At 42.0% G+C, this 24,335-nt stretch overlaps 1 protein-coding gene across 2 annotated transcripts; it reads right to left on the reverse strand.

Annotated features, from left to right (window-relative positions):
- Nucleotides 1-5,780: 5,780 nt before the first annotated feature.
- On the reverse strand, nt 5,781-17,358 carry LOC128422544 (hyaluronidase-like). 2 transcript variants are annotated; one of them, XM_053406647.1, is made up of 4 exons: nt 17,021-17,356; nt 13,535-14,484; nt 8,314-8,403; nt 5,781-6,284 (listed from the first exon to the last, which is right to left on the reverse strand). In XM_053406647.1, the coding sequence occupies exons 2-4, from the start codon at nt 14,471-14,473 to the stop codon at nt 5,934-5,936; spliced, it is 1,380 nt and encodes a 459-aa protein (XP_053262622.1). In that variant the 5' UTR covers nt 14,474-14,484; nt 17,021-17,356; the 3' UTR covers nt 5,781-5,933. The 2 variants fall into 2 exon arrangements, with proteins under 2 accessions (XP_053262622.1, XP_053262623.1); XM_053406648.1 differs by lacking the exon at nt 8,314-8,403 and having other exon boundaries at nt 17,021-17,358.
- Nucleotides 17,359-24,335: the final 6,977 nt, after the last annotated feature.

Consider the following 24,335-nt stretch of genomic DNA (forward strand, 5'->3'; position numbering starts at 1 on the left):
TTCAGGAGGAAATGCAATATTCACATGCCTAGTTGAAAGCTGGTCTTCTGGTGCAATTGCTAGAATGTTAGAACTGGAAATGGAGTCCTGGGATCAAATCTCCACTCAACCACCGATTGCATTGGTCAGCCCTCAGCAAACCTACTTCACCAGCCTATCCTATCCCATAGTGGTGTTATGGAGATAAAATGGAATTATTCCATACAAGTTAGACTGAGCTGCTTTGAGGAAGAGCATCATTAAAATGTGGCAAATAAAATAGCCCATTTATCTGAATGATTCCTTGTTGGCCATAGTAGCACACGGTCAATTCCGGAAATCAGGATCACAGCTATCAAAGGTTTGGGTAATTGGAATTCACATGCAGTTTGGGTTGTTAAGGGGGGAGAAATCAGGCAAACATCCGTCATAATCTGAATATGTATTCTATATAGAATTTAGTTTCATTTCTGCTACTGCAGTATATTTATTTATTCTGTTCATACCCCACCTTTCCTCCCAGGATCTCAAGATGGTATCTATTTTTCTCCCCCTCCTCATTTATTCTCAACAACAACCTGTGAGGTAGGTTAGACAGCGGCAGTGACTGGCCCACCATCACCCATGGCTGAGTGAGATTTGAATGCTGGTCTCCCAGGTCCCAGTCCAACAATCTATCGCCATCCCACCACACTGGCTCTCTAGGACTCCTGTATGTTTTAATTGGTTTTTCATTCTTCTAAAGCTAAACAGATGAAGCATGTGCAAAATGGAATAAGAGCAAACACTGCGGAATGAACGGCATAATGATCACCATTCCCTCGGAGAATGAATTCAGGTGGTGTGTGCTGGCTGGATTAGAGTCAAAATGGGGCCACCAAAAAATGAAAAGGTATTAACCCCAAAATTTGCAGACGTAAACTTTAAAAGTTCTAAAACAAACCTATGGGGGGGGAAGCTCTGTGGGAATTGAGCGTGCTCAATAGCTGTGAAATATTGAGTGCCAATTTGATAAGGGAAATGGAAATGTAGAATGGGAGCGGTTGTAAAATAACCTGCTTGAAGGGAATTAGTAGTCTGCACCCTTTAATGAAGACATTTATTTTATTTTTGAAGGTTGCGCCTGTTTGGAAGGTTGCGCCTGTTAAATTTGAATCTTAAAGTACAAAAGTTGCTATTTTGGTGTGCAAGCTTTGGAATTACACAGGGTTGTTCATAACGCAGAAATGAAAAATGAATTATTCTCAGCAATACAGTTATTCCCCAAGATTACTTACCACTGCCAATTTTAGGTCTCTTGCAGGTAGCATCTAAGAGCACTTTTCTGTATTGTTGGGATGTCAGTAGGATCTAAGAATATAATTCCTGATGTATATTAAATTCCATGTTGTTCAAAATAAGAGTTTGGATTAATTTTGCCCAAGGCAGAAATGGCACCAGCAAGAAAACCAAAAACAATGGAGACTAAAAGTCAACCCTAGACAGGTAAAATAAATAACAGAAGTCTCAAGACTTCCAACTTGGTTCTAAAAGAACAGGTCCGCATTTTAAATGAAAAATATAGTTATGATTACCTTCCGATTTGCCATCAGTCATGCCAGCTATCCCATGCAGAAGAGAGAAGTTGAATGTCAAACCTTTTTCTGTTTGCTTTCCACCAAACATGTCATTACAGAGGTGACTCAGGGCAAAGAGTAAAACTGGAGACTTTCGCTAAATCTCTATTTAACTGAAGTCAGTCCCACTTATGTGTCTTGGTTTAAACTGGCCATTACCGCCTTAAAATATTCATTACAATTCTATTATGAGCCATGACTCGTGTAGGCAAATCCTAAGCATGTCTATGCAGAAGTACAACTCAGCGAATTCAGTGGGACTTATAACATCAGTCAAACCACTGTCTACCTGAAGTTAATCAAGTCTCGGTTTGATCAGTGCTACCCAGATGGGAGACAACTTGCATGCCGCCATGTGTTCCAGTATGGAAGAAAGGTTGGATATACATGTAAGAAAAAATACAATAATGCTGCTACCAGATGAATTTTGGGATATCTTCCCCCTCTCCCAAATTCTAGGTGGAACAGTTCCATCAAAGAATCTAGGTGCCCTTCTGGATGGGGATGGAAAAACTCACATGGGATAGTGTGTAACTTGGATTCTACAAATCACCCAGTTTCTTCAGGGGTGAAATTAATCAAGGAGCATGTTGGGCAATACAGTGGTACCTCGGAGATTGAATGGAATCCGTTCCGGAAGTCCGTTTGACTTCCAAAACTTTCAGAAACCAAGGTCTCTTGGAAGTCGCGTCGGACATTCAGGTTCCAAAGAACATTCGCAAACTGGAACGCTCACTCATCTTTTCAGGTACAATTTTCGACAGGAAACCATTATTAAAATTCTCCCTAGGATAAACACTAGGAAAAAGCAATAAAGTTTCTACAAGAAACAGAGACAGAGAGTTATCCCCCTTCTTCCTTTTGACCCAGTGAATATGAAAAAAATAAAGAGTTGTGACAAGGAGGAGGGAAAATATCACAAGTTTTTGTTTGAAAATTATTTCCCGTTGACTCCAGTTATGATACATGAATTTAAATGCACTGGATACTGCTCTTAGAGTTTAATGAGCTAAAGAATCAATAGTCAAATTAGGTAAATATATTAATACCAAATTCAAATTTCAACTCTTATGAAATCTTTAAAATACAAGAGCCTTTACCACTTAGCTGAAGAGGATCTTAAATAATAAACAGTATGATTCAGAGAGTCATGTAAATCTCATTGCTGCAATATGAATGAATGATGGGAAGATTTTCTGATTTTCTTCTTCTTCAATCTGGATAGAGCAAACACTGAACATGACAGAACATCAAACACACTGAAAAATCTTGTAAACAGGTCTTATGTAGGGGCAAGCACCAAACAAAAAGCAGTCCAAGAAAATGTGCAGGTGAGAGATATGAGAAGTGTAAGATTTGGTTCTACAAAATCATGGCACACAGGGAAATGAATACTGCGGATAATTCAAGTCCTTTAGTATTTCTTATCTTACTTCAGAATGATGAAAGTTAAAACTAGCAATGGCAACAATGGGGTTTTGGACAAAATAAAAGAAAGCCGCTAGAAAGTGGCACAACCCAAAATTGAGCAGGAAAAATGAGTTTGCTATAAGGTCTGCATTATACACATAAAGCATCATCATATCACTTTAAGCAATGATGGCTTCCTGCAAGGACTCCTGAGAATTGCAGTTTGTTAATGGCATAAACATTGTTGGGGAACCATTTTAACAATCAATCCCTCTTCCCAGGGAATTCTGGGAATTGTAGTTCTGTGAGGGGAATAGGGGTCTCCTAAGAATGTTCAGCTCCCTTAACAAGCTCCAGTTCCCATGATGCTCTGGAGGAAGCCATGAATGTTAAAGTGGTATAAGAGTGATTTAAAGACATGGTGCAAATGGAGCCATAGAATATAGAATATAGAACCTGAACTTTAAAGAGAGCATATAACTGAAAAAATTGCCACAGTATTGATGCCCATTCTCAAGAACAGAGGAATGCCTCTTTATTCCATAAGTCCTTTTAGATCTAATGAAGAATGTACTTCTTTCTTTTGCTGCAGTAGACACATTTAATATTAACCCACAATGTGAATCTTGCATTGTTCTTGTGGGGGGAAAGTTGTTATGAATCAAGGGTAGCCAATTTGATACCCTACAGATGTTGCTGGACTGAATTGCAACTTCTGTCATCCCTGAGCATTGGCCATGCTGCCTGGAGGCTGTGTCAGAATCACATTGTCTATGCCTGGCATAAATGGAATTTTCCCTTGCAGGCAAAAATGGGATATGCTGGTTTTTATGTTGGGTAGAACATTTGTCTGGTGTCATTTTTCACATGCTGAGCTATGTTTAGCAGAGTACCATATTTTTTGCTCTATAAGACGCACCAGACCACAAGACGCACCTAGTTTTTGGAGGAGGAAAACAAGAAAAAAAATATTCTGCATCTCAGAAGCCAGAACAGCAAGAGGGATCGCTGCACAGTGAAAGCAGCAATCCCTCTTGCTGTTCTGGCTTCTGGGATAGCGGCGCAGCCTGCATTCACTCCATAAGATGCACACACATTTCCCCTTACTTTTTAGGAGGGGAAAAAGTGAGTCTTATAGAGCAAAAAATACGGTATTTGGCATATCGAATGGTTGATGTTTCTAGGAAGCCAAGAAGCTAAGTGTTGTTTATGCCTTGCACTGAGGAGTGACAGCAACCTCTGTGCCATCAATGAGGCAGTGAATGAGCTCTGGTTTGTTACCTGAGTGGAAACAGATACATGAGATAGATAATTCAGGAACTTTACAAAAGAGTTAGTGTTAGTGTTAGTGTTAGTGTTAGTGTTAGTGTTACATGCAAACCAGATCAACACATCATTGATCGCGGCTTGTGTTTTCTTATAAAGGTGATGTTACTTTGAAAACGACGACACACCACGGATGCACATTTCAATGATCACAATACTACATGCAATTTTGAGACCTCCAGGTATAAGGTGGTATCTAAATTCAATAAATAATAATAATAATAATAAGTGTATCCTGAAGGCACAAACAAGATAACCTGGGGTGGGTACCAGCTCTTCTGCTAAGACATATAAAACAATTATCCACCAAGGAACATAGGAACTGCCTTATACCAAGTCCATCGACCTCAGTATTGACCGGCAGTAATCCTAACTGGGGATACTGGTGTCTGCATTCCTTTACTGCTGAGCTATATCCCTTTGGTAAGGGATGCGGTTGGCGCTGTGGGCTAAACCACAGAGCCTAGGACTTGCTGATCAGAAGGTCGGCGGTTCGAATCCCCGCAACGGGGTGAGCTCCTGTTGCTTGGCTCCTGCTCCTGCCAACCTAGCAGTTCGAAAGCACATCAAAGTGCAAGTAGATAAATAGGTACTGCTCCGGCAGGAAGGTAAACGGCGTTTCCGTGCACTGCTCTGATTCGCCAGAAGCGGCTTAAGTCATGCTGGCCACATGACCCGGAAGCTGTACGCCGGCTCCCTCGGCCAATAAAGCGAGATGAGCACTGCAACCCCAGAGTTGGTCACGACTGAACCTAATGGTCAGGGGTTCCTTTACCTTTTTATATCCCTTTGGTAGGACAATCTCAAGCCCTCTGAGAACAGGTGAACTATCACTAATTCTGCACAGCAGCTGAGATACATAAGCTTTGCATGTAGAAAGTTTTTTAAAAGGACTTCCTTAACAGATCTTTGGAAGATTTTGGTATCTCAAAGTGAGAAATAGCTTCAGCCTGTTCTCACAGAATCTGAGAGGATTATCCTCCTAGACCCAGTATAGCAGAGCTTTCCAAACCGTATGTTGCGACACATCATCGTGTCGGCTGCAGTGTGTAGTTGTGTCGTGCAAACACTCCCCATGCTCCTCCCGGGGCTGGAAAGAGGTTAGTTTAACCTCTGGTTTGCTAATAAAGCTGAATTATGGTGTCACGAAATGATGCATATCTAAAAAGCATGTCACCAGCAGTGCTTTTTTTTCTGGGGGGATGTAGGGATATGCATACCCCTAAACATTTTGTGAATTTTTGTACTTTTGTCCATTTTCTGTATTTATTTTCCCTGGTCTGACCTATAAAATGGTGGTTTTCTTGAGTCAAAATGAGAGTAACCCTAAACATTTTTTAAGAAAAGAAGCATTGGTCACCAGCATGAAAAATTCAGAGAGTTCTGCAGTATAGTATTCACTCAAGAGTATTCCACAGTTCTGTTAATTGTATGGGATACGCAACTTGCTGATTTTAGAGTAAATGGATTTATGAATATACTTGGGTTCTTGGGTAATTTGCTTTGTATTGGGGAATTCATCCGTCAATAAACGTCTGCCTGCTTTTGATTAAAATCTGACTAACACTCCACAGTAAGAGTTTGGTAATGAAATATTGAATATTAGACTGAATTAGGTTTGCACCTCTTTTTGTGGTGAGTAGGCAGTTCACAAAATAACCCCATCCACCCTTGGTAACACTGACAGATGAATTTCTCTTTCATGACCTCCATGTCCTCCTGCTTCAGATTTCCTTGTACAACTACTCTTCTCTCCGTTTCAGAGATATTGAGCCAAATCTTAAAACTGTCAGGAGACAAGTGCAGGTAAGCATCTGATTCACTGTTTTTACGAATGCATCTTCCATTCTTCTTACAGAGAACTTTGCTGCAGAGCTTGGCTGCAGAGGTCACATTCATGATGTAATGTCCCAAGAGACCATCGACGTACTTTTTCACAGTTAAACAGCTGTCCTAAAAGAAAACAAGGACAGGTTTACTTACAGAGCAATCCTATAGATGTCTTCACAGAAATAGTAAGTGGAATTATAGGATTCCACCTCTAAGCAGTTGGCACTACAGTCAAACCTTGGTTCCCAAACACTTCCGTTATTGTACGTTTTGGCTCCTGAAAGGCGAAAACACAGAAGTGTTTTGGTTTCCAAACGTGTTTTGGAACCTGAACTTCCGACGTGGCTTCCAGGCTTCCACTGAGTACAAGAAGCTCTTGCAACCAATGGGAAGCCGCGCCTCAGTTTTCAAATGTTTCAGAAGCCAAACAGGCTTCCAGAACAGATTTCGTTCGAGAACCGAGGCACCACTGTATTGTCTAAATGACTAGCGCAGATATTTGTTCAAGGGGATGTGGAATGGGTTCAGTCATGAGTGACTATGAAAGTTCTTTGAATCGCAAAAATCTCAGGTTTGTTTATTCCTAAATTTCTGGAGTACGGAGGACAATGACAAAACGGGTGGGTAAGGAAAGTGTTTGGTCTGACTTTTGCTAATCCCAGTACCAGGTTCTCCCCATCCTCCAGTCTCTTAAAGGCAAGTAGTAACTTCGTCTTTGCTTCCCCATTCAAAGTCTAGCATAAATAGGTTTGGTAGATCACAGATCTTTGAAGCCAAAATCGCACATGCACAAAATGAGTACATTCATTAGAATATCTCTATTTGCACGCTACCAAAAAATTAAAAGTTGGGTTTGAGTTCTTCAGCACAAAATGTTGCACAGCCCGTGCATTCTACATTTGACACCCCAAGTGTTGCTATAGGCTGGATCTAGACGCATCAGAAAAGCGTTTCAGGAAAACGTGTTGTAAACCTCAAAGTGGGAAATCACACTGGCGAAAGACGGAACTCTACAGCACCACCTGGCATCACAGTATTATAACACATATAAAACGCTTTTTCTTTACTAATGTAGCTGAGCCCATATTCTTCCAAATGCATGCGCACAACAACCACATGCAAATCTCTAGGTTTACCTTTCACTCAGATGAGCCACCGTGCTTGTCCTGTTCAGATGTATTCTAAATTTGATGTGTAAGTGTGCCTTACCCACTTACAGAAGAATGGCTGATAAAATTAATGGACTTAGCTGAGATGGCAAAACCAACATGCTTAATTAGAGCAAAAACCATTAATAACATTTGTTAAGGATTGGAAATTCCTTATGGACTTTTGCATAAAAGAGAAAATAATCCTATCTGGATTTGAAGGTTGAAAAAAATACTAGCCTACAGAAGTTATAATGGTTGTGTTCTAAAGAATGAATGTCATATGTAGCTGTAGAGAGCCAGAAATCCTTTTATTCTACTCTATCTTTCTTTAGGTTTTTTTTTCTTACTTTTCCTTCTTTTTTGTTTTCTCCTTCTTTAGATTTCTCATTTTCTTGTATTTTCTTTGCTCTTTTTTAGGTTAATTAGTCATTTTATCTCAGTATATTATAAACAGATACTTTGTAATGGGTATGTATTTCTGTGTATCTTTGGATCAGTACCAACAAATAAAATAAAATAAATTTGATTTGGGGATTTGTGTGAGCTACCAGGGGTCAGCAAACTTTTTCAGGAGGGCCGATCCACTGTCCCTCAGACCTTGTGGGGGACCAAACTATATTTTGGAAGGAAAAAAATGAACAAATTCCTATGCTCCACAAATAACCCAGAGATGCATTTTAAATAAAAGTACACATTCTACTCATGCAAAAACGTGTTGATTCCTGGACCGTCCACAGGCTGGATTGAGAAGGCGATTGGGCCGGATCTGGCCCCCAGGCCTTAGTTTGCCTACCCATGAGCTAAACCATTGGAGATCATTTTCCTGGGAAGGCCAATCTTGGAATGCATATTGCCATTCCCAGATCTGTGGGCCATAGAAATAGCAAGAACCAGCTATCTTTGCTGCCATCTTTTGGGGATGGGGGGTATGTTTAGGAGGAGGGGGTGTCCCAAGAATTCCTGCAAAACCTAGCTCATTTTCTTAACCCAAATTCACTTACATTAGAACTGGCATACTGCATGCTTCCCCACAGGACAACTCCTGCTGCCCCCAAGGCTGCACTCTCACCAATAGTGTTCACCAAGTCTTCCTGAAAAGTAAGCCACGGATACGCATAATATAATAGGTCTGCCATATTTTGACGAGCAAAGAAGAGTATGCGGTGACGGCTCTCATTCTAAATACCCCTACAACATGTAAGCTATAGTGAAAGGGTAAAGGGACCCCTGACCATTAGGTCCAGTCGTGACCGACTCTGGGGTTGCGGCGCTCATCTCGCTTTATTGGCTGAGGGTGCCAGCATACAGCTTCATGTGGTCATGTGGCCAGCATGACTAAGCCGCTTCTGGTGAACCAGAGCAGCACACGGAAATGCTGTTTACCTTCCCGCAGGAGTGGTACCTATTTATCTACTTGCACTTTGACGTGCTTTCGAACTGCTAGGTTGGCAGGAGCAGGGACCGAGCAATGGGAGCTCACCCCGTTGTGGGGATTCGAACCACTAACCTTCTGATCGGCAAGTCCTAGGCTCTGTGGTTTAACCCACAGTGCCACCCGCATCCCTATAGTAGCTGTGATATATTGCTGAGGGAGTCAGGAGAAGAGAAGAGGAAAGCAAGTCTTCAGCCACCCATTATGTCTACATCTCATCCAGAAAGTATAGCCAGAGACATTTTGGCAAAAAAAATTAAAAATCCACCCAGACAGAAATTTCACCCCTGAAAAAGAGGACATGTCCTGGAAAAAGAGGACACATGGCAACCCTAATAGAGCATGATGCACAGTCAAAGCATCATTGCCCATTTTGTATCCACCCATTTTTTCAGGGGGGGTTGGGGGGTCACCTCTTGTGAAACAAGTTTGGATGGTTTTTGAAACACTACAATAATACTCTGTAGCGCCTGTTTGCCAGAGATCTCAGTGAGTTGAATGCACACATCATAGGCAATAATACCTCTCTCGCACCACTATCAACTCTCTTTTTTAAAAAATAAGCAAACACTGTCTGCAGTAAAAGCAATGGTGGCAGTTTCCAGAGACAGCCAAATGATCAGGTTAGAGCACGGTAAACATATAACCTTTGAAGCAAAGTGAACCATCCATTAAACTCAAAAGTTCTGAATCCAGAAAGCTATACCCCCATCCCATGACAGCTATATAATTCAGCACTGATCCTGTTATATCCCATCCCTGTACCAACCCGAATTACAGATGACATAAAGTGTCCTGCTTTGAGAGGTTCTGTACACACCATACATTTAAAGTAGATTGCTGCCCTCAAAGAATCCTAGGAACTGTAAATTTATCTCTTAGGTAAAGGTAAAGGGACCCCTGACCATTAGGTCCAGTCGTGACCGACTCTGGGGTTGCGGCGCTCATCTTGCTTTATTGGCCGAGGGAGCAGGCGTACAGCTTCTGGGTCATGTGGCTAGTATGACAAAGCCGCTTCTGACAAACCAGAGCAGCGCACGGAAACACCGTTTACCTTCCCGCAGGAGCGGTACCTATTTATCTACTTGCACTTTGATGTGCTTTCGAACTGCTAGGTTGGCAGGAGCAGGGACCAAGCAACGGGAGCTCACCCCGTCGCGGGGATTCAAACCGCCGACCTTCTGATCGGCAAGTCCTAGGCTCTGTGGTTTAACCCACAGGACCACCCGCATCCCTAGTTTATCTCCTACGGAGCTCCAATTTCTACCACCCTTATAATAAACTACAGTTCCCCAGATTTTTCAGAGGAAGTTGCGTGCTTTAAGCGTATGGTGTGTACACATCTTGAATACAGAACTAAAATGTAGGGAATTTTGTATCCACCAGAACTGCCTTGAATATATACAAGTGATAGAAAATTTAGGCAACATATCCCTGATCACTTGCTCCACCTGCCTCCTCCTACATGTAGACAGAGAGGAAGGGGCTCTTCATGCTAACTTCACCCCCCAACACCTCCATCAGCTTCTGTGTCAAACCTATGTGGGAAGTCTGAAGTGGAAATCTCTGCATAATCGGGTGAACATACTCCCAGAACCAACATTGGAAACCCAGGTGGATGCAGCCACAGCTATTGCCATCTATGGGTGGTTTGCCAACTGAAAATCTTTCCTGGAGTTGCCTAGCCATGATGGTCTACACCCTAGTAACTTCTTTGCTTCCTAGTATTGCCGTACCTTGGTTCTCAAACGGAATCCGTTCTGGAAGTCCGCTCGACTTCCAAAAATGTTCGAAAACCAAGGTGCGGCTTCTGATTGGCTGCAGGAGCTTCCTGCACTCAATCTGAAGCCGCAGAAGCTACGTCGGATGTTCGGTTTCCGAAAAATGTTTGCAACCCGGAACACTCACTTCCAGGTTTGTGGCATTCGGAAGCCAAAACGTTCGAGTCACAAGGTGTTTGAGAAGCAAGGTACGGCTATAACGTGCTTTACATAAGGCTGCTCTTGAAGATGGTCTGGAAACTACAGCTGATTTGAAACATGTTCTGCAGGTTCTGAGTGACAGTGAAAATGGAATATAGATTTCCAGTTCTTAAAAAAAAAACTGCTGGGAAGGGGAAAGCTTGTTTTTCCAAATTTTCATTGCCACATAAAAATGTTTCTGTTCTGTCGAGCATCTGTGGAGGGATGAGATCGGTACTGTTTGCAATCATTGTATATTTGATTTTAGACTTTTTATGGTTTTAGTATTTTGTATTTCATTAACTGTTGTGCACTCCCCAAGATGAGACACAGCCTGGAAACATTATAATAAAAATATGTTTTTAATTCTTTGATTTCAGTCGTCCTAACATGCACATTTATGATGAATATTTTCTTTCTGCATTGGTTAATGAGCTATTTTTATATTGTATTGTATTTTATGGTGCTGATTACTAATTACTGCTGAGTTTCAGTACTAGCTGAATCAGTGGTGTGCTTTTCTGTTTGTTTGTTTGTTTGTTTGTTTGTTTGTTTGTTTGTTTTATCTGGTCTTGTCATTTTAACTGCTTCTGGCAATTTCACTCTGGCCTTTGTAATTCAGCAGGTGACCACAGTCAACCTGTGATGTTTCTTTGACCCCAGAGAGCAAATAAAGCTGATGTATTATACACTGCATTTAACTGGATGCAGCTTCTGAGGCCTTGTTCTCACTGAGGTGATAGAAATCACACACCGTTCTCCCCTCACATTCTCATACACCTCACACCAGCCTCTGTTTGTTGCCGGCTCTGTATTTTTCCTCACACCGGCCAACACAGAAAATAGAGTGGACTGCGAAAATGCAGCGCTATACATTACTTTACAAAGAATGCACATGATTGTATAAAAATAGTTCAATCTATCACTGCATAATTATTCTGGTTACAGTGGTAACAAACGTTTTGGGTTACAAACACTTCGGGTTACAAACTCTGCTAACCCGGAAGTAGTACCTTGGGTTGCAAACTTTGCCCCAGGACGAGAACGGAAATTGCATGCCGGCGGCACGGTGGCAGTGGGAGGCCCCGACTAGCGAAAGTCCGCCTCAGGTTAAGAATGGTTTCGGATTAAGAATGGACCTCCAGAACGAATTAAGTTCATAACCTGAGGTTCCACTGTATTTTAGATCAGTGCTTTTACATGAGACATTTAACAGTTTGCCAGTCAAGCTGAGGTATATACATAATCACCTTCCCATGGGGCACAGGTAACTTTAGTGAATTTTTGAGAGGAATGGGATTAACATGCCTGCCAGCCACAGTTCCCTGACGTTACACGTACTGTCAAGAACCCAGGTTCAGTCAGGATTCCCAACAGCATGAAGATGTACCCACATAAAACCCCATCCTCACAGATGCTAAATGCAGAAACTTTGAGGCATGGTCACCAGTGAGTGCTTTGACAGGTGAGTCCCACTCCCCTCTCAATGAAGCCTTGGGGGTAGGCTTAATATGCATTTCCCTAAAGCGAGGATGGGAAACTTGTATGTTGTTGGACTCCAGTTCCCATCAAGTCCAGTCCATGTGGCCAATGGTCCGGAATGATGGGAGTTGCAGGTATCTGTTGGGAATGTAAAGAAGCAGAAGGAGCATTTCATCATATGTGGTGGTCGGTCAGAACAGTTAAGGACTACAGTCGTACCTTGAAAGTCGAACGAAATCTGTTCCAGAAGTCCTTTCGACTTCCAAAATATTCAGAAACCAAAGCGTGGCTTCTGATTGGCTGCAGGAAGCTCCTGCAACCAATCAGAAGCCCCGCCGGAAATTCGGCTTCCAAAAATAGTTTGCAAACCAAACTATTGTGGCGTTCTGGAGCCAAAACGTTCAAGGACTAAGCTGTTCGAAAACCAAGGTAGGACTGTATTGGGAAATGATTTATAATGAAATGAAAAAATTGTTTTAAAGAACATTCCCCCCAAAAAGCCTAGAGGCATTTCTTTTGGGTATGGTACAGACAGGGGGCAGAAAAAGCTATTTCTGTATGCAACGACAGCAGCTCGGATTATGTTAGCTCAGAAATGGAAGGTGGGAGAAGGTCCAGAGGAAGAGGAACAGCTGAAAATGATGGAATGTGCAGAGCTAGCAGGCCTAACCAGCAAGGTAAGAGAACAATAAGAACGGGTGTATAAAGAGGAATGGAAAATATTTGTGGGGTATTTGGAAAACAACTGTAAGCAAGTGAAAATTGTAAATTCAACAGTATAATGTAGATTAAGATATAATGGAAAGGGGGAAACTAGATGGAGGAAATAGAATATGCAGTTAATTTTGGAAGTCTAAGGAACCATGGAATGAGAAGAAGGGAAGTCATTTGATGTATATATATTGTATATTTAATTGTGGAAAAGGTATACCTGAAAAATTAATAAATATTTTTTTAAAAAAAGGAATGATGGGAGTTGTATGTCTGGGAGAGCTACAGGTTCCCTATCCCTGCCATAAAGAAACATCTTTGAGGACCTCTAACTGCTAGGCCCTGGTTCCCATACCACCTTAGCAGTCTCTTTTATGCACATTGCTGCTCATGTGAATGTTTGTCATCACTAGTGTACCCTCAGATTTAAGAGAAGTCTGCAATCCACCTTCCATAGCAGGGAGTCCTGGTTTCAAAGTACAGATTACTAGCAAAAGCTGTCCTGCGATCTTCCATAAGTCCCTTTCTTAACATTATGGTTTTCACCTCTGTACAATCCCGTCAATATGCAAGAATATCAGAAAGGGTAACACGTGTTGGTGGATCTGGGAGGTTATTAGATACCGGCATCCTTACCTCCGTCAACTCATGGAATGTATAGGCATAATATGGCCTAGCATACACAAAAACAGGCAAAGCATAGTCTTTCCGAGCGATCGAAGCAATGCGTATTGCTTCTTTAACCCGATAGTGTACAAATTTCAAAGCGTTTGGGCTGCACTTCAGCATGTATTCCAGGTATATGGAAGGGTAAAGGGCAGTGCTTTCTTTCCACAGCCAAAGCAGATTATCATTCCGGAACGATTCAATGTCTGGACATTTGCCTGTGTACTTGTCTGGGTGGTTCTTGTAATCATAATTGTAGCAGTCTGGGTAGAGATAGTAACCCCAGAGCCCATTTGGCCTCATATCTTCAGCTAGGAAAAGGGTGCTGTTCATAAAACCCCTCCCTGCATTTTCAAAATCTTCCTTCGCAACTTTCTTGATCTTGTTCTCAGGCCACTGGGGATGCTGCTTTCTAACAAGTTCAAGAGACTTATTTCTGTAAATGGCTTTATGGCCCCAGTTTCTATCCCACTGGGGTCTCCAGTTTTCCCAGTCGATGACCCCGAGTCCCTGGAATTTCTTCATGGCGATGGAATGCTCAATGTCAGCCTTGGCTTTGATGAGGTGTTTGATGAGGCTCTCGTTTTGCGGCACCCCGCCATTGATGGATTCGCCATTGTCTTCTACATGGGGATAGTACCCAAGATGAGTGTGATAGAATATTGTCACACTGGAGCCGCTCAAGGTCTCGTTTGGGTTTGTCAGGATGTCGAAAACGTTGAGGTCCAAATCGACCTTGTAGCGCCGCCGACACTGCTCAGTAGGTGCATTCCAAACTACTAGAAATGGTTTGTTAGGGAACAGTGGCGCTCTCGCCTGCATGATTTCACTTCCATTGTCGACCATCAGCAACACCCACAGTGCTAGGTATTCAATCCACAGGTGGCTCATAGTACGAGGTAACTTCATCAAAGGAAAAACTGAAAGAGATAAGAAAGAAACATTAATGAACAGTGGCAACCAAGAGTTGAATTGATGCTTTTGAATTATGGTGCTGGAGGAGACTCTTGAGAGTCCCATGGACTGCAAGAAGAACAAACCTCTCCATTCTGAAGGAAATCAGCCCTGAGTGCTCACTGGAAGGACAGATCCTGAAGCTGAGGATCCAGTACTTTGGCCACCTCATGAGAAGAGAAGACTCCCTGGAAAACACCCTGATGTTGGGAAAGATGGAGGGCACAAGGAGAAGGGGGCGACAGAGGACGAGATGGTTGGACAGTGTTCTCGAAGCTACCAGCATGAGTTTGACCCAACTGCGGGAGGCAGTAGAAGACAGGAGTGCCTGGCGTGCTCTGGTCCATGGGGTCACGAAGAGTCGGACATGACTAAACGACTAAACAACAACAACCAAGAGTCAGGAAGAACTTTGCCCTTCTAATTGTCAGGCAGCAGAGGAGCCAACACCCACGGCAGGTTGCCAGGAATGGACAAGACAAGGAAAGTCCTTGCCATCTGCTTTTATTCCATATTCACAGAGAGAGGCTTGGGAATGTGGCCCCTCAGAATAATGGCGTTGCTCTGAGTGAAACCCCACCCCATCCGTCTCTCCCACTTCCTCATGAGTCATTGCTATGGGAGCTGGAAAGCGCCTTTGGCCTTTGAGCTCTTTGCTCTACTAGTTTCAAGGCCCTCAATGTTTTGGGAGAAGGGGATGCTTTTTAAAGACACTGAGCCTGTCAGCTGTCACTCCCCTGGTGCTCCTTCCTCCTCCTCTCCCATTATTTCCCAGCTTTCCCCCTCATCTGCCTCTGAGCTGTGACCTCCCTCAAACCCCTGTTGTAATTCTGAACTGTCTCCTTCTTCTCTGGAAGGGTCAGGCTGGGGAGGCGGTCTCCACCATTCCTCCTCTGCCCAGACCCTGACATGAATTGATCAATAGGTGTGGGAAACCTTTGTCCCTGCAGATGTTGCTAAACTACAACTCCCATCACCTCTGTCCATTGCCCATGCTCGATGAGGCTGATGGGAGTTGTAGTTCAGCAACATCTGCAGGGCCAAAGGTTCACCATGCCTGAATTAAAAGTTGTAGACCTGGAAAAATACGTGCAGATTGATCCAATTGTCATCCTATATAAACTTGGAGTTAGTGAAATTAACTAAGTGGTGCATACATTTGAGTAGGCATGCATAGGATTGTAGTGTTAGTCATGATTTGATCCCATTTAAATCAATGGAGCTTGGGTTAGTCATTACTAAAGTGTTCCATTGGTTTCTCTGGGATAAAGGCTGCAATCCCATATCCACTTTCCTCGGAGTAAGCCCCATTGAACTTGATGGAACTAAGTCTTAGAAGACATGCATAGGATTGCACTGTAATGTTCTTGCCTACGCAGATGTTATGCAAGTTGTGCGCTAACACAAACAATTCTATCAACACTACCATTCTACTTGCCTAATGTCTCTCCTCTCTCCTCCTCTTGTGCACAGGGCATATGTTGGTGGGAGAGAAAGCCCTGTTTCACAAGTAGGACTTGTGGTAGCTCTCAATAGTGCCCCTACTTAGTTGAATCCAGCCCTATATTCCCTTACTCCGAGGTAAATGTGTGCCTTCGTTTGTGCAAACCAGTATTTTTGCATTAATTTAATCAGTCATTTGATGAAAGTTCAATTCCAAAAACAGAATCACAATAGAGTTCCCTGCAAGGTTTCCAAACCAATCTTGAATAACATTCTAAAAGCACATCATAAATGGATAAAATAACCGTCACTAATCAGCAAATCCCTGCTATGTCAGTTTGATTACTATAAAAACATTAAATAAAACATACATTTCCCCCTCCTACTGGTTCTTATTAGTTTTTTATTATTATTCCTAGCTGTTGAATGTATGTAATACACAACATATTGACAACGTAGAAATTGTTCCAGCAAGTGTTTTACAAGATGAAATTTATCACACAGCAGCAATATCTCAATGCTAAACATTTCCATTGGCTCATCATTTTGCAACATTTTTTGATGTTGCTGTCATGCCACCATAATGTCTATATTTGTCGTGCTGTGTAATGTGGGTAGAATAGTTCAAATCCCTTCATTCAAAGTGGGTGGATCAATGAATGCAAATTTTGCCTTTGTACAGTAGCCTAGCCAGGGGTGGAGGAAGGGGTGTGTGGTAGGGGCGGACCACCCTGGGTGTCACCACTGGGGGGGAGGTGACAAAATACCGGGTGGCACTCACCATGGGGCCTGCAGTGCGCCCGAGCCACACATCTCTTCTGGGAGTGATGTGGTGGCTTGGACGCCTGCAGGCTCCACGCTGCCCCAAACGGTCTGCCCACCGCCTCCCCCTCAACTGTAGGGCGGCTGAGTGGGAGGAGGCAGGCAGACTCCTTGGAGACCCCTTACTGGAAAATGACTTCCCCCATCATCTTCCCCCAGCCCCACTGAACAGCCAAGCCATTTACACTACACTATTGCTTCTGACTCTGTTATATTTTTCATGGCCCCAACACTAACCCTATATGTAGGCAGAGCAGGAGACAGATTATTTGCTCATCACTTCCTCTGATGCTTCCAACTGGTTTGGTGGTAACCATCCCTGGTCCTTCATTCCTCATCAGATCCCACTGTGTACTGAAGTTCTGTTCCATTATCATCCCAGCATTCTATTTCTCCTTGGTTTCCATGCCTGTTGACATCTTCCAAGAAACAAGAATTTAAGGGTGTTGGTAACGTATCTTTCCCTCAAACGCAAGAAGAAATCTGGCAGGGGATAATTCCTATAGTTAGGAATTTCACTAGGTACCTCTTAGATTCCCCATTCCTATCATGCACATCCAGCAGCTCCCACAACACACTGTATTAAACTACCAGGCCTCTGCATCTCGGGCCAAGTAGCTGCCAAATTACTCTACAATGATGGCACAGCACTCGATTGTGTGGTGACAGTGATAGCAGTGAAGGCAACAACAATAGCAGCTGGGGTAAAAGGGATGGAGCATGAGGTCAGTTATATGAACAGTATGCCACATGGAAAGCTGAACATATGGCCATGCCACATGCAGTGTGCTCCCCTTTTCTACCACCCTCCCACATCTACACGATCCCCTCCATTGGATATTAGTGTTGGGAGGGGTGGCCATGTTCATGTGCTTGAACTTCAACATGGGCTTCCCACATGTCCTAGTTCTCATGTCGCTACTGTCCATGGGCTCCATTCGCACCCTGGCAGACTGCCTTATGGTGCTGAATATTCAGGTGGCCATATCAGGTTCTCCCCAACAGCCCGAAGCAGTTTCTCCACATCTGGAGGCCCCTAGAAATGCTGAGAGTCCTTAAATCTGTCATTTTAGATTGGTGTTATGTGAATCGCCTGGTAGGCGTGCTGTGGGACCTGATAGAGGGGATTGTGAAGAAGCTGTTGCAGCTGCTATTGTTAGCTATCCAAGATTCTTCCTCCATCACCACTTTCTTTGTTTGTTTTTAAGCTCTCTTCCCCCACATAGGCAATGTTCCCCAAGCAAGCCTTGAGACCTTCCCTTGGGAAAACCATGGTCTCTACCATCTCCAAAGTTGTGAAGCCACCTGGGTGTGCCAATGAAACTGTCTGTTAATGAAGCTTCATGAGATTAGACTATGAGTAGGCAACCTTTCTATTGCTTTTAATCAATCAGTATTGCCCGCAGAAATTGTCATCATTACACCTGCTCAAATCTTCACTGGAGGGCACAGTGAGTCTTCAGAAGATGCCATAAAATATTCCATATTCTGTTTCAATAATAATGAGAAATTGTATTGCTGGGATTTTTCCTACAGTTGCGATATGTAAAAAGCACGTTTTGAACCATGCAAAGTTGAATTTTAGGGAAATTAATAATCTGCGGTATCCAAAATCCCATGATAAATAAATTGGTTATTATTGTGTATTGCTCAAAAAAGCGGAACTGGTGCCTTTTGCCGCTGCTTTTTCTTCTATGGCTATCTTGCATAGTTTTAATCCCAAACTCTGTAATGAGCATAGGCACTAATGATTCAGTTTGCTACCTCATTATCAGCTTGGTACAGATTCTCCGACATTTCTCAGTCAATACCACATTGTCATGCTTAGTTAAACATCCAAAGGACGCACATCTCTTTCCTAGTCATAGGAGAGTCCCAAAAAGAAAAGCATGCAGAAATTTTTCTGCTCCATATTTTAAACACAAAAAGGTCCCCTGAAAATGAACAAGTTAAAGGTTTGTGTCCAAGCTTGCCGAAACCAATGGGAGCATTTCAAAGGGATCCTTGATTCACAAAATTGACTATAGTCAGCAAATTGATGTGGTCTGCCAAACAATACATCAACTTGCTTTATCTTCCCCTGTCAATTCCTCAGCAAATGATGAGAAAGATTTACTTGGTTTTACTCTCGCAAAGGGAATGGTTTAAATGTATTAAAGAATCGTTTCCTGCCCATGAATGCTTATGCCATAATAAATGTCTTTAAGGTCCCACGTGACACTTGCCTGCATTATTTGAAATGTTTCCTTCCTTCTGGAAATGTGGAAATATTTTTTTTCAAATACAGCACATAATTACGTGTATAAGTAACGTGGATATGAATTTATAGCTTATACACATTCCAATTAACAGTTAATTCATTCTATGAGTTGCCCAGATAATATCACAGGTATTATTAGCCTACTGCTATATTTGGTGTTTTATGCTGAAAATTTTGGTTTGTATTTTTACGGATACGGCTGGTATTCTCACTTTGTGGAGGATATCCAATGTGGTCAGAAGCACCACATCCATGATGGTCAAAGACAACATGAGAAATTTTTCAGTTTCCATTCCCCACCTCTTCTAGGTCTCAGAGGTCAGTTACGGACACTACGCTCGAGTGTCCTCAAAGTCCTAGAGCTGGAAATTGCAGAGGGAACGTACTCACAAATGCCGCTTTTTAAAAGGGTTTTATCAGCACTCTTGTAGAGAAACAAAGAAGCACTCAGCCCGGAATAAAGCATCTCCAAAATGAGCATTTATTTACCACACATTGATGGATACCTATTCCGTCCATCAGTAGAGAAAAGTGAGGGATGTATCTTGCCCAAGAATACAGTGGTACCTCGGGTTAAGAATTTAATTCGTTCTGGAGGTCTGTTCTTAACCTGAAACTGTTCTTAACCTGAAGCATTACTTTAGCTAATGGAGCCTCCTGCTGCCACTGCGCCACTGCTGCACGATTTCTGTTCTCATCCTGAAGCAAAGTTCTTAACCCGAGGTAATATTTCTAGGTTAGCGGAGTCTGTAACCTGAAGCGTATGTAACCCGAGGTACCACTGTATAGGGAACTAGAAAGATGTTGTTGTTGTTTTAAATCACGTCAAAATTAATTTATCCTTTAGAAAAACGTTGAACTTGTGGGAAGGGAAATCTGGGTCAGAGCATTCCATTCATTCAAACTCAGTATAAAGCAGTATAGTTTATGCACATTTAAGGCATTATAACACAATGCCACATCAATATTCTGAAGCTGACATATTTTTAAATAAAAGCAATGCTTTTAAAAATAAATACAGAAAGTGGAAGTTTTAAAACAACAGCAACCTTTGCATGGCCACAGATGAGAGAAATGATGTATCTCACCTTACGTGATGTTATTGACACTAGCCAATAGGTGCCCCTGGCCTTACATACATGTCCTTAATCGTAACAATGGGGCTAGCAAAGGGAAATTGCAGTTCACTACCAATGCTTGAGGCATTAGCGGTTGGTGTGGTGGATTAGAGCTGAAGGAAGTCCCCTCCCAATGCTGATGTTGCGACAGCTTACCTGGACAGAGCAGGGGAAAGACAAGGACAGTGGGGAGGATAGGGCTGCATGAGGCCACCAGCAGGAGTACCATATTGCCTCTCTCAATGCATCCACACAGGTACAATCTCACTGCCACCCTGTCCCACCTCAACCCTGTCCAGGTAAACTCTGCCCCATCACACTGGCTGCTACTGGCTTGGGCACTAAAGACCCTCCCCTTTTAGTGATACTTCCAAAATGTTCCTCAACCAATTTTTCACCCAGATTTTAGAGGTCCAAATTACCCAGGTTTGCCCACCTCCTGCAGCCAAACAACTGCATTAGGGATTATCTATTCTTTTGTTCTTTATTCCTAAATTGTGTACAGTGGTACCTTGGTTCTCAAACGCCTTGCTTCCCAAACACCGAAAATCCAGAAGTGTTCCAGTTTTCGAACGGTTTTCAGAAGCCGAACATCCGATGCGGCTGTTGGCTATTGTATCCGGGACGCCTGCACCAATCAGAAGCTGTGCCTTGGTTTTCAAACATTTTGGAAGTCAAGCAGACTTCTGGAACGGATTAAGCTTGGCGCTTTTGTTTTTGCTATTTATTTTGCGTTTTTGTTTTTGAGGCTTTTTCGGTTAATTTGTTTTTGTGTTGGTGTAGAACCCAGTTCAACTACTGATTGATTGTGTGACTACAGAAATGGATAAAAGTCCCCCATCTAAACAATGACTATCATCAGTGCAGGTAAGAAGAAAAAATTAAAAATTTTATCATCTTTTTTTAAAAAAATATCTGTCTTATTTTATAGTACAGTGCATTGATTATTGCTTTCATTTTATGGATCAGTGGTCTCGTTAGATAGTAAAATTCATGTTAAATTGCTATTTTAGGGGTTGTTTTTAAAAGTTCAGAATGGATTAATCCGTTTTGCATTACTTTCTATGGGAAAGCGTGACTTGGTTTTGGAACGCTTTGGTTTTGGAACGGACTTCCGGAACGGATTAAGTTTGAGAACCAAGGAACCACTGTACAGACCTTTGTACCTAAGGAGCTTGCCACAGCTTTCAATTCCTTCCTTCGTGTGTTCATCCAATTTGTATGTATGCATTAGGGGGAAAACCACAAAATGAATGATACAAAAAAAAAATACATGCACTACTACATCGAAATTAATTGCGTTGGTGTTTTAAGAATGTGGCTGTCCACTTCTGTGCACTAGAAAAAACGTAAATTTTAATGTGACTGTATCCACAGTAGTATCAAGATTCTTCTCTGTGGCATTTCAATAATGTGCATGGACTGATGTGCACATCTGTAAAATACTGTATAAAAAGAAAATGCATAAAATCATATAAATCATATAAATCAGGCATTGGGAACCTATGACTTGCCACATATTGTTCCTCCAACTTACACCAACCCCAGTCAGCATGGCCAATAATCAAGCATGATGGGAGTTGTAGTCCAGCAAAATCTAGATGACTACAGATTCTCCATCCATGACATGAAAGCATTTTGCATTGTTTTGTCAGTACATAAGAGCACACCAGTAACGCAGAGCTGAAAAAGACACAATGAACTGAAGAAACTGAGAGCTACCTTAAATGGCTGCATTTTCAATTCTGCGATTAATTGTGGAAGTTCTCTGAGGTAAACTGGTGCCCAGGAAGAATGGAACACTGGGTATAATGGAATGGAATCAAACTTGGGGTTCCTTGGGCAAAATGGAGGCACAATAAAGGAACAGAATATGGTCACTCCTGATAACCCTAGTCCTTGGTGGTATAACCTGGAGAGAGGAGACCGTTATCCCCCTACAAATAAAATCAGGAGAAGTACACTTCATCTCACTAAAAGGCAAAGATCATATGAACCATTCAAGTTTTTACAACCTGCTTCTACAAGAATCTACAACCATTTAGCCTGGGTTTCAAGAAAATCACCCTGTCTTACAGATGCTTCGTCAAAAGTAAGCCCCACTAAATTTTGTAGGTTCGACTCACATTAGTTAGTGGGACACTCAGCATATATTTATGGTTGAAGACATAAAGCACCATCTACAAAGAATATATATTTGCCAAGGTGCCAGTACTTGGGACTACCAAAGAACACAGCTCCCCATTCATTTCAGTGTACCTGAGATGTTCGCAGCGCATCTTGCCTGCTCACTTAAATGATCCTTTCATTCATATTGTAAGTATTCAAGATCCAACCAACTAGTCATTTTGCTTTGTCGTTTAATGAATGACTCCCCTAAACACACACCCCCGTTTGAATCTAGATTTACAGCAAATTCTGATCTTTCCTTGAATATCTAATAAGTAGGAAGTTTCGACAGCTTTTTGAAATCAAGGCATGCTGTGTCATTTTTAAACCCGGACCCAATTATTAATGCTTCAACCGTAATATTAAAAATTCTAGAAACCTATATCTACAATTCAAAATCTTTGAACATTATCAAATTAGATAAACCTAACCCTATGCCTCTAATTCAGAGCACTGTGGGGTGTACTTATATCTTGAAACATTTAAATTAGAAACAACTGGCATTATTTAGCACTGAAGTTTATGTCCAGTGAGGTTTCCTTCAGTTTTTCATAATCCACATTTTGTTATTTATTTGCAAACATTTCTATGCTGCCAATATAAAAAAACATTTCATGGCACACACTTTTTAAAAAAAAAAATATCCATATTATGAGATAAGGTATTAGACAAATCAGTAGAATCATATACTAGCAAAGCTGAGCTTGCAGTCAAATTGTAAGGCTGGGGGTGAAATTCTATTAATAAATAGGAGTTTTCAGGAGTTTTAAGCCATTAGCCTCTAAGCACACCCCAAAACTCTGTGCTGTTTATACATATTTATTGACAAAGACAGTGGTACTTACGTCTAGAGAGCCAATCAGGAGAAGAAAACTTGGCAGAACGACATACACTAGCTGCTGCATTTTATATTAAAGCCTCGTCGTCCTCCTATTGGGCATGCTGTTAACTAATGAGATACTAACACGATCTGGAGAGGATGGGGCAATTTCATCTACTAGGCCTTGAATAATTGCACAAAATACAAGATTGTTCTGTTCCAATTAGCACGGTCCTTGTTGCTGTTGTTTTCAAATGCTGAACCGTATAATGAAGAAGAGAGCGCTGGAACACAGCAGATTGGCTAAAGAATGGAAATCAAAGTCACGTGTTTCCCACTTTCATAGGTAAGTTCAGCATCACCAGGCACCAGAAGGAGTAGAGGGAGAGTTCTTGTTTCCTTCTTCCCTCCCACCTACACTAGTGGCCAAAATTGTGGAAACCTTTTGGAAAAAGTATTTCTGAGGTTTGATGACTCATAACACCACTTTTGGGGGGAGTAATAGCACAAAGTGCAAGTAGATAAATAGGTACCACTCCAGCGGGGAAGGTAAACTGTGTTTCTGTGCGCTGCTCTGGTTCGCCAGAAGTGGCTTAGTCATGCTGGCCACATGACGCGGAAGCTGTACGCCAGCTCCCTCGGCCAGTAAAGCGAGATGAGCGCCACAACCCCAGAGTCATCTGCGACTGGACCTAATGGTCAGGGGTCCCTTTACCTTTACCTTTACCTTTTACCATAAAATTATATATCAATGGAAAGATAATTTAATGAAGAATGTAATGCAATAACCTTTATGAAGGATTATTTATTACGATAGCAGACTAAAGAAACTTGTTAGTCAGAAGCAACCCAGCAATAAAACCCAATTAACAGAGGCAATAATTCAATCTTGGTTTCACATTATTACAGCTGCAGAACTAAAAAAATTGGTACACTCCTTGGGAAGGTGTTGTAAGGCCATCATTAAAGCTACAGGTTACCCAACTAATTAATAACTGTCATGGTGAGAATTTCTGTATACGTCATTTTTTCTGTGTGTTGCATGTTTATTCTTTAGGACCGTTGTTGTCATAAATAATCAAAGTTATTGCATTACATTCTTCATTAAATCATCTTTCCATTGATATGTAATTTTATGGTATTACTCCAAAAAAAGTGGTGTTATGAGCCATCAAACCTCAGAAA

Source organism: Podarcis raffonei, chromosome 10, assembly GCF_027172205.1.
Source record: "Podarcis raffonei isolate rPodRaf1 chromosome 10, rPodRaf1.pri, whole genome shotgun sequence".
NCBI classification, from domain to species: domain Eukaryota; kingdom Metazoa; phylum Chordata; class Lepidosauria; order Squamata; family Lacertidae; genus Podarcis; species Podarcis raffonei.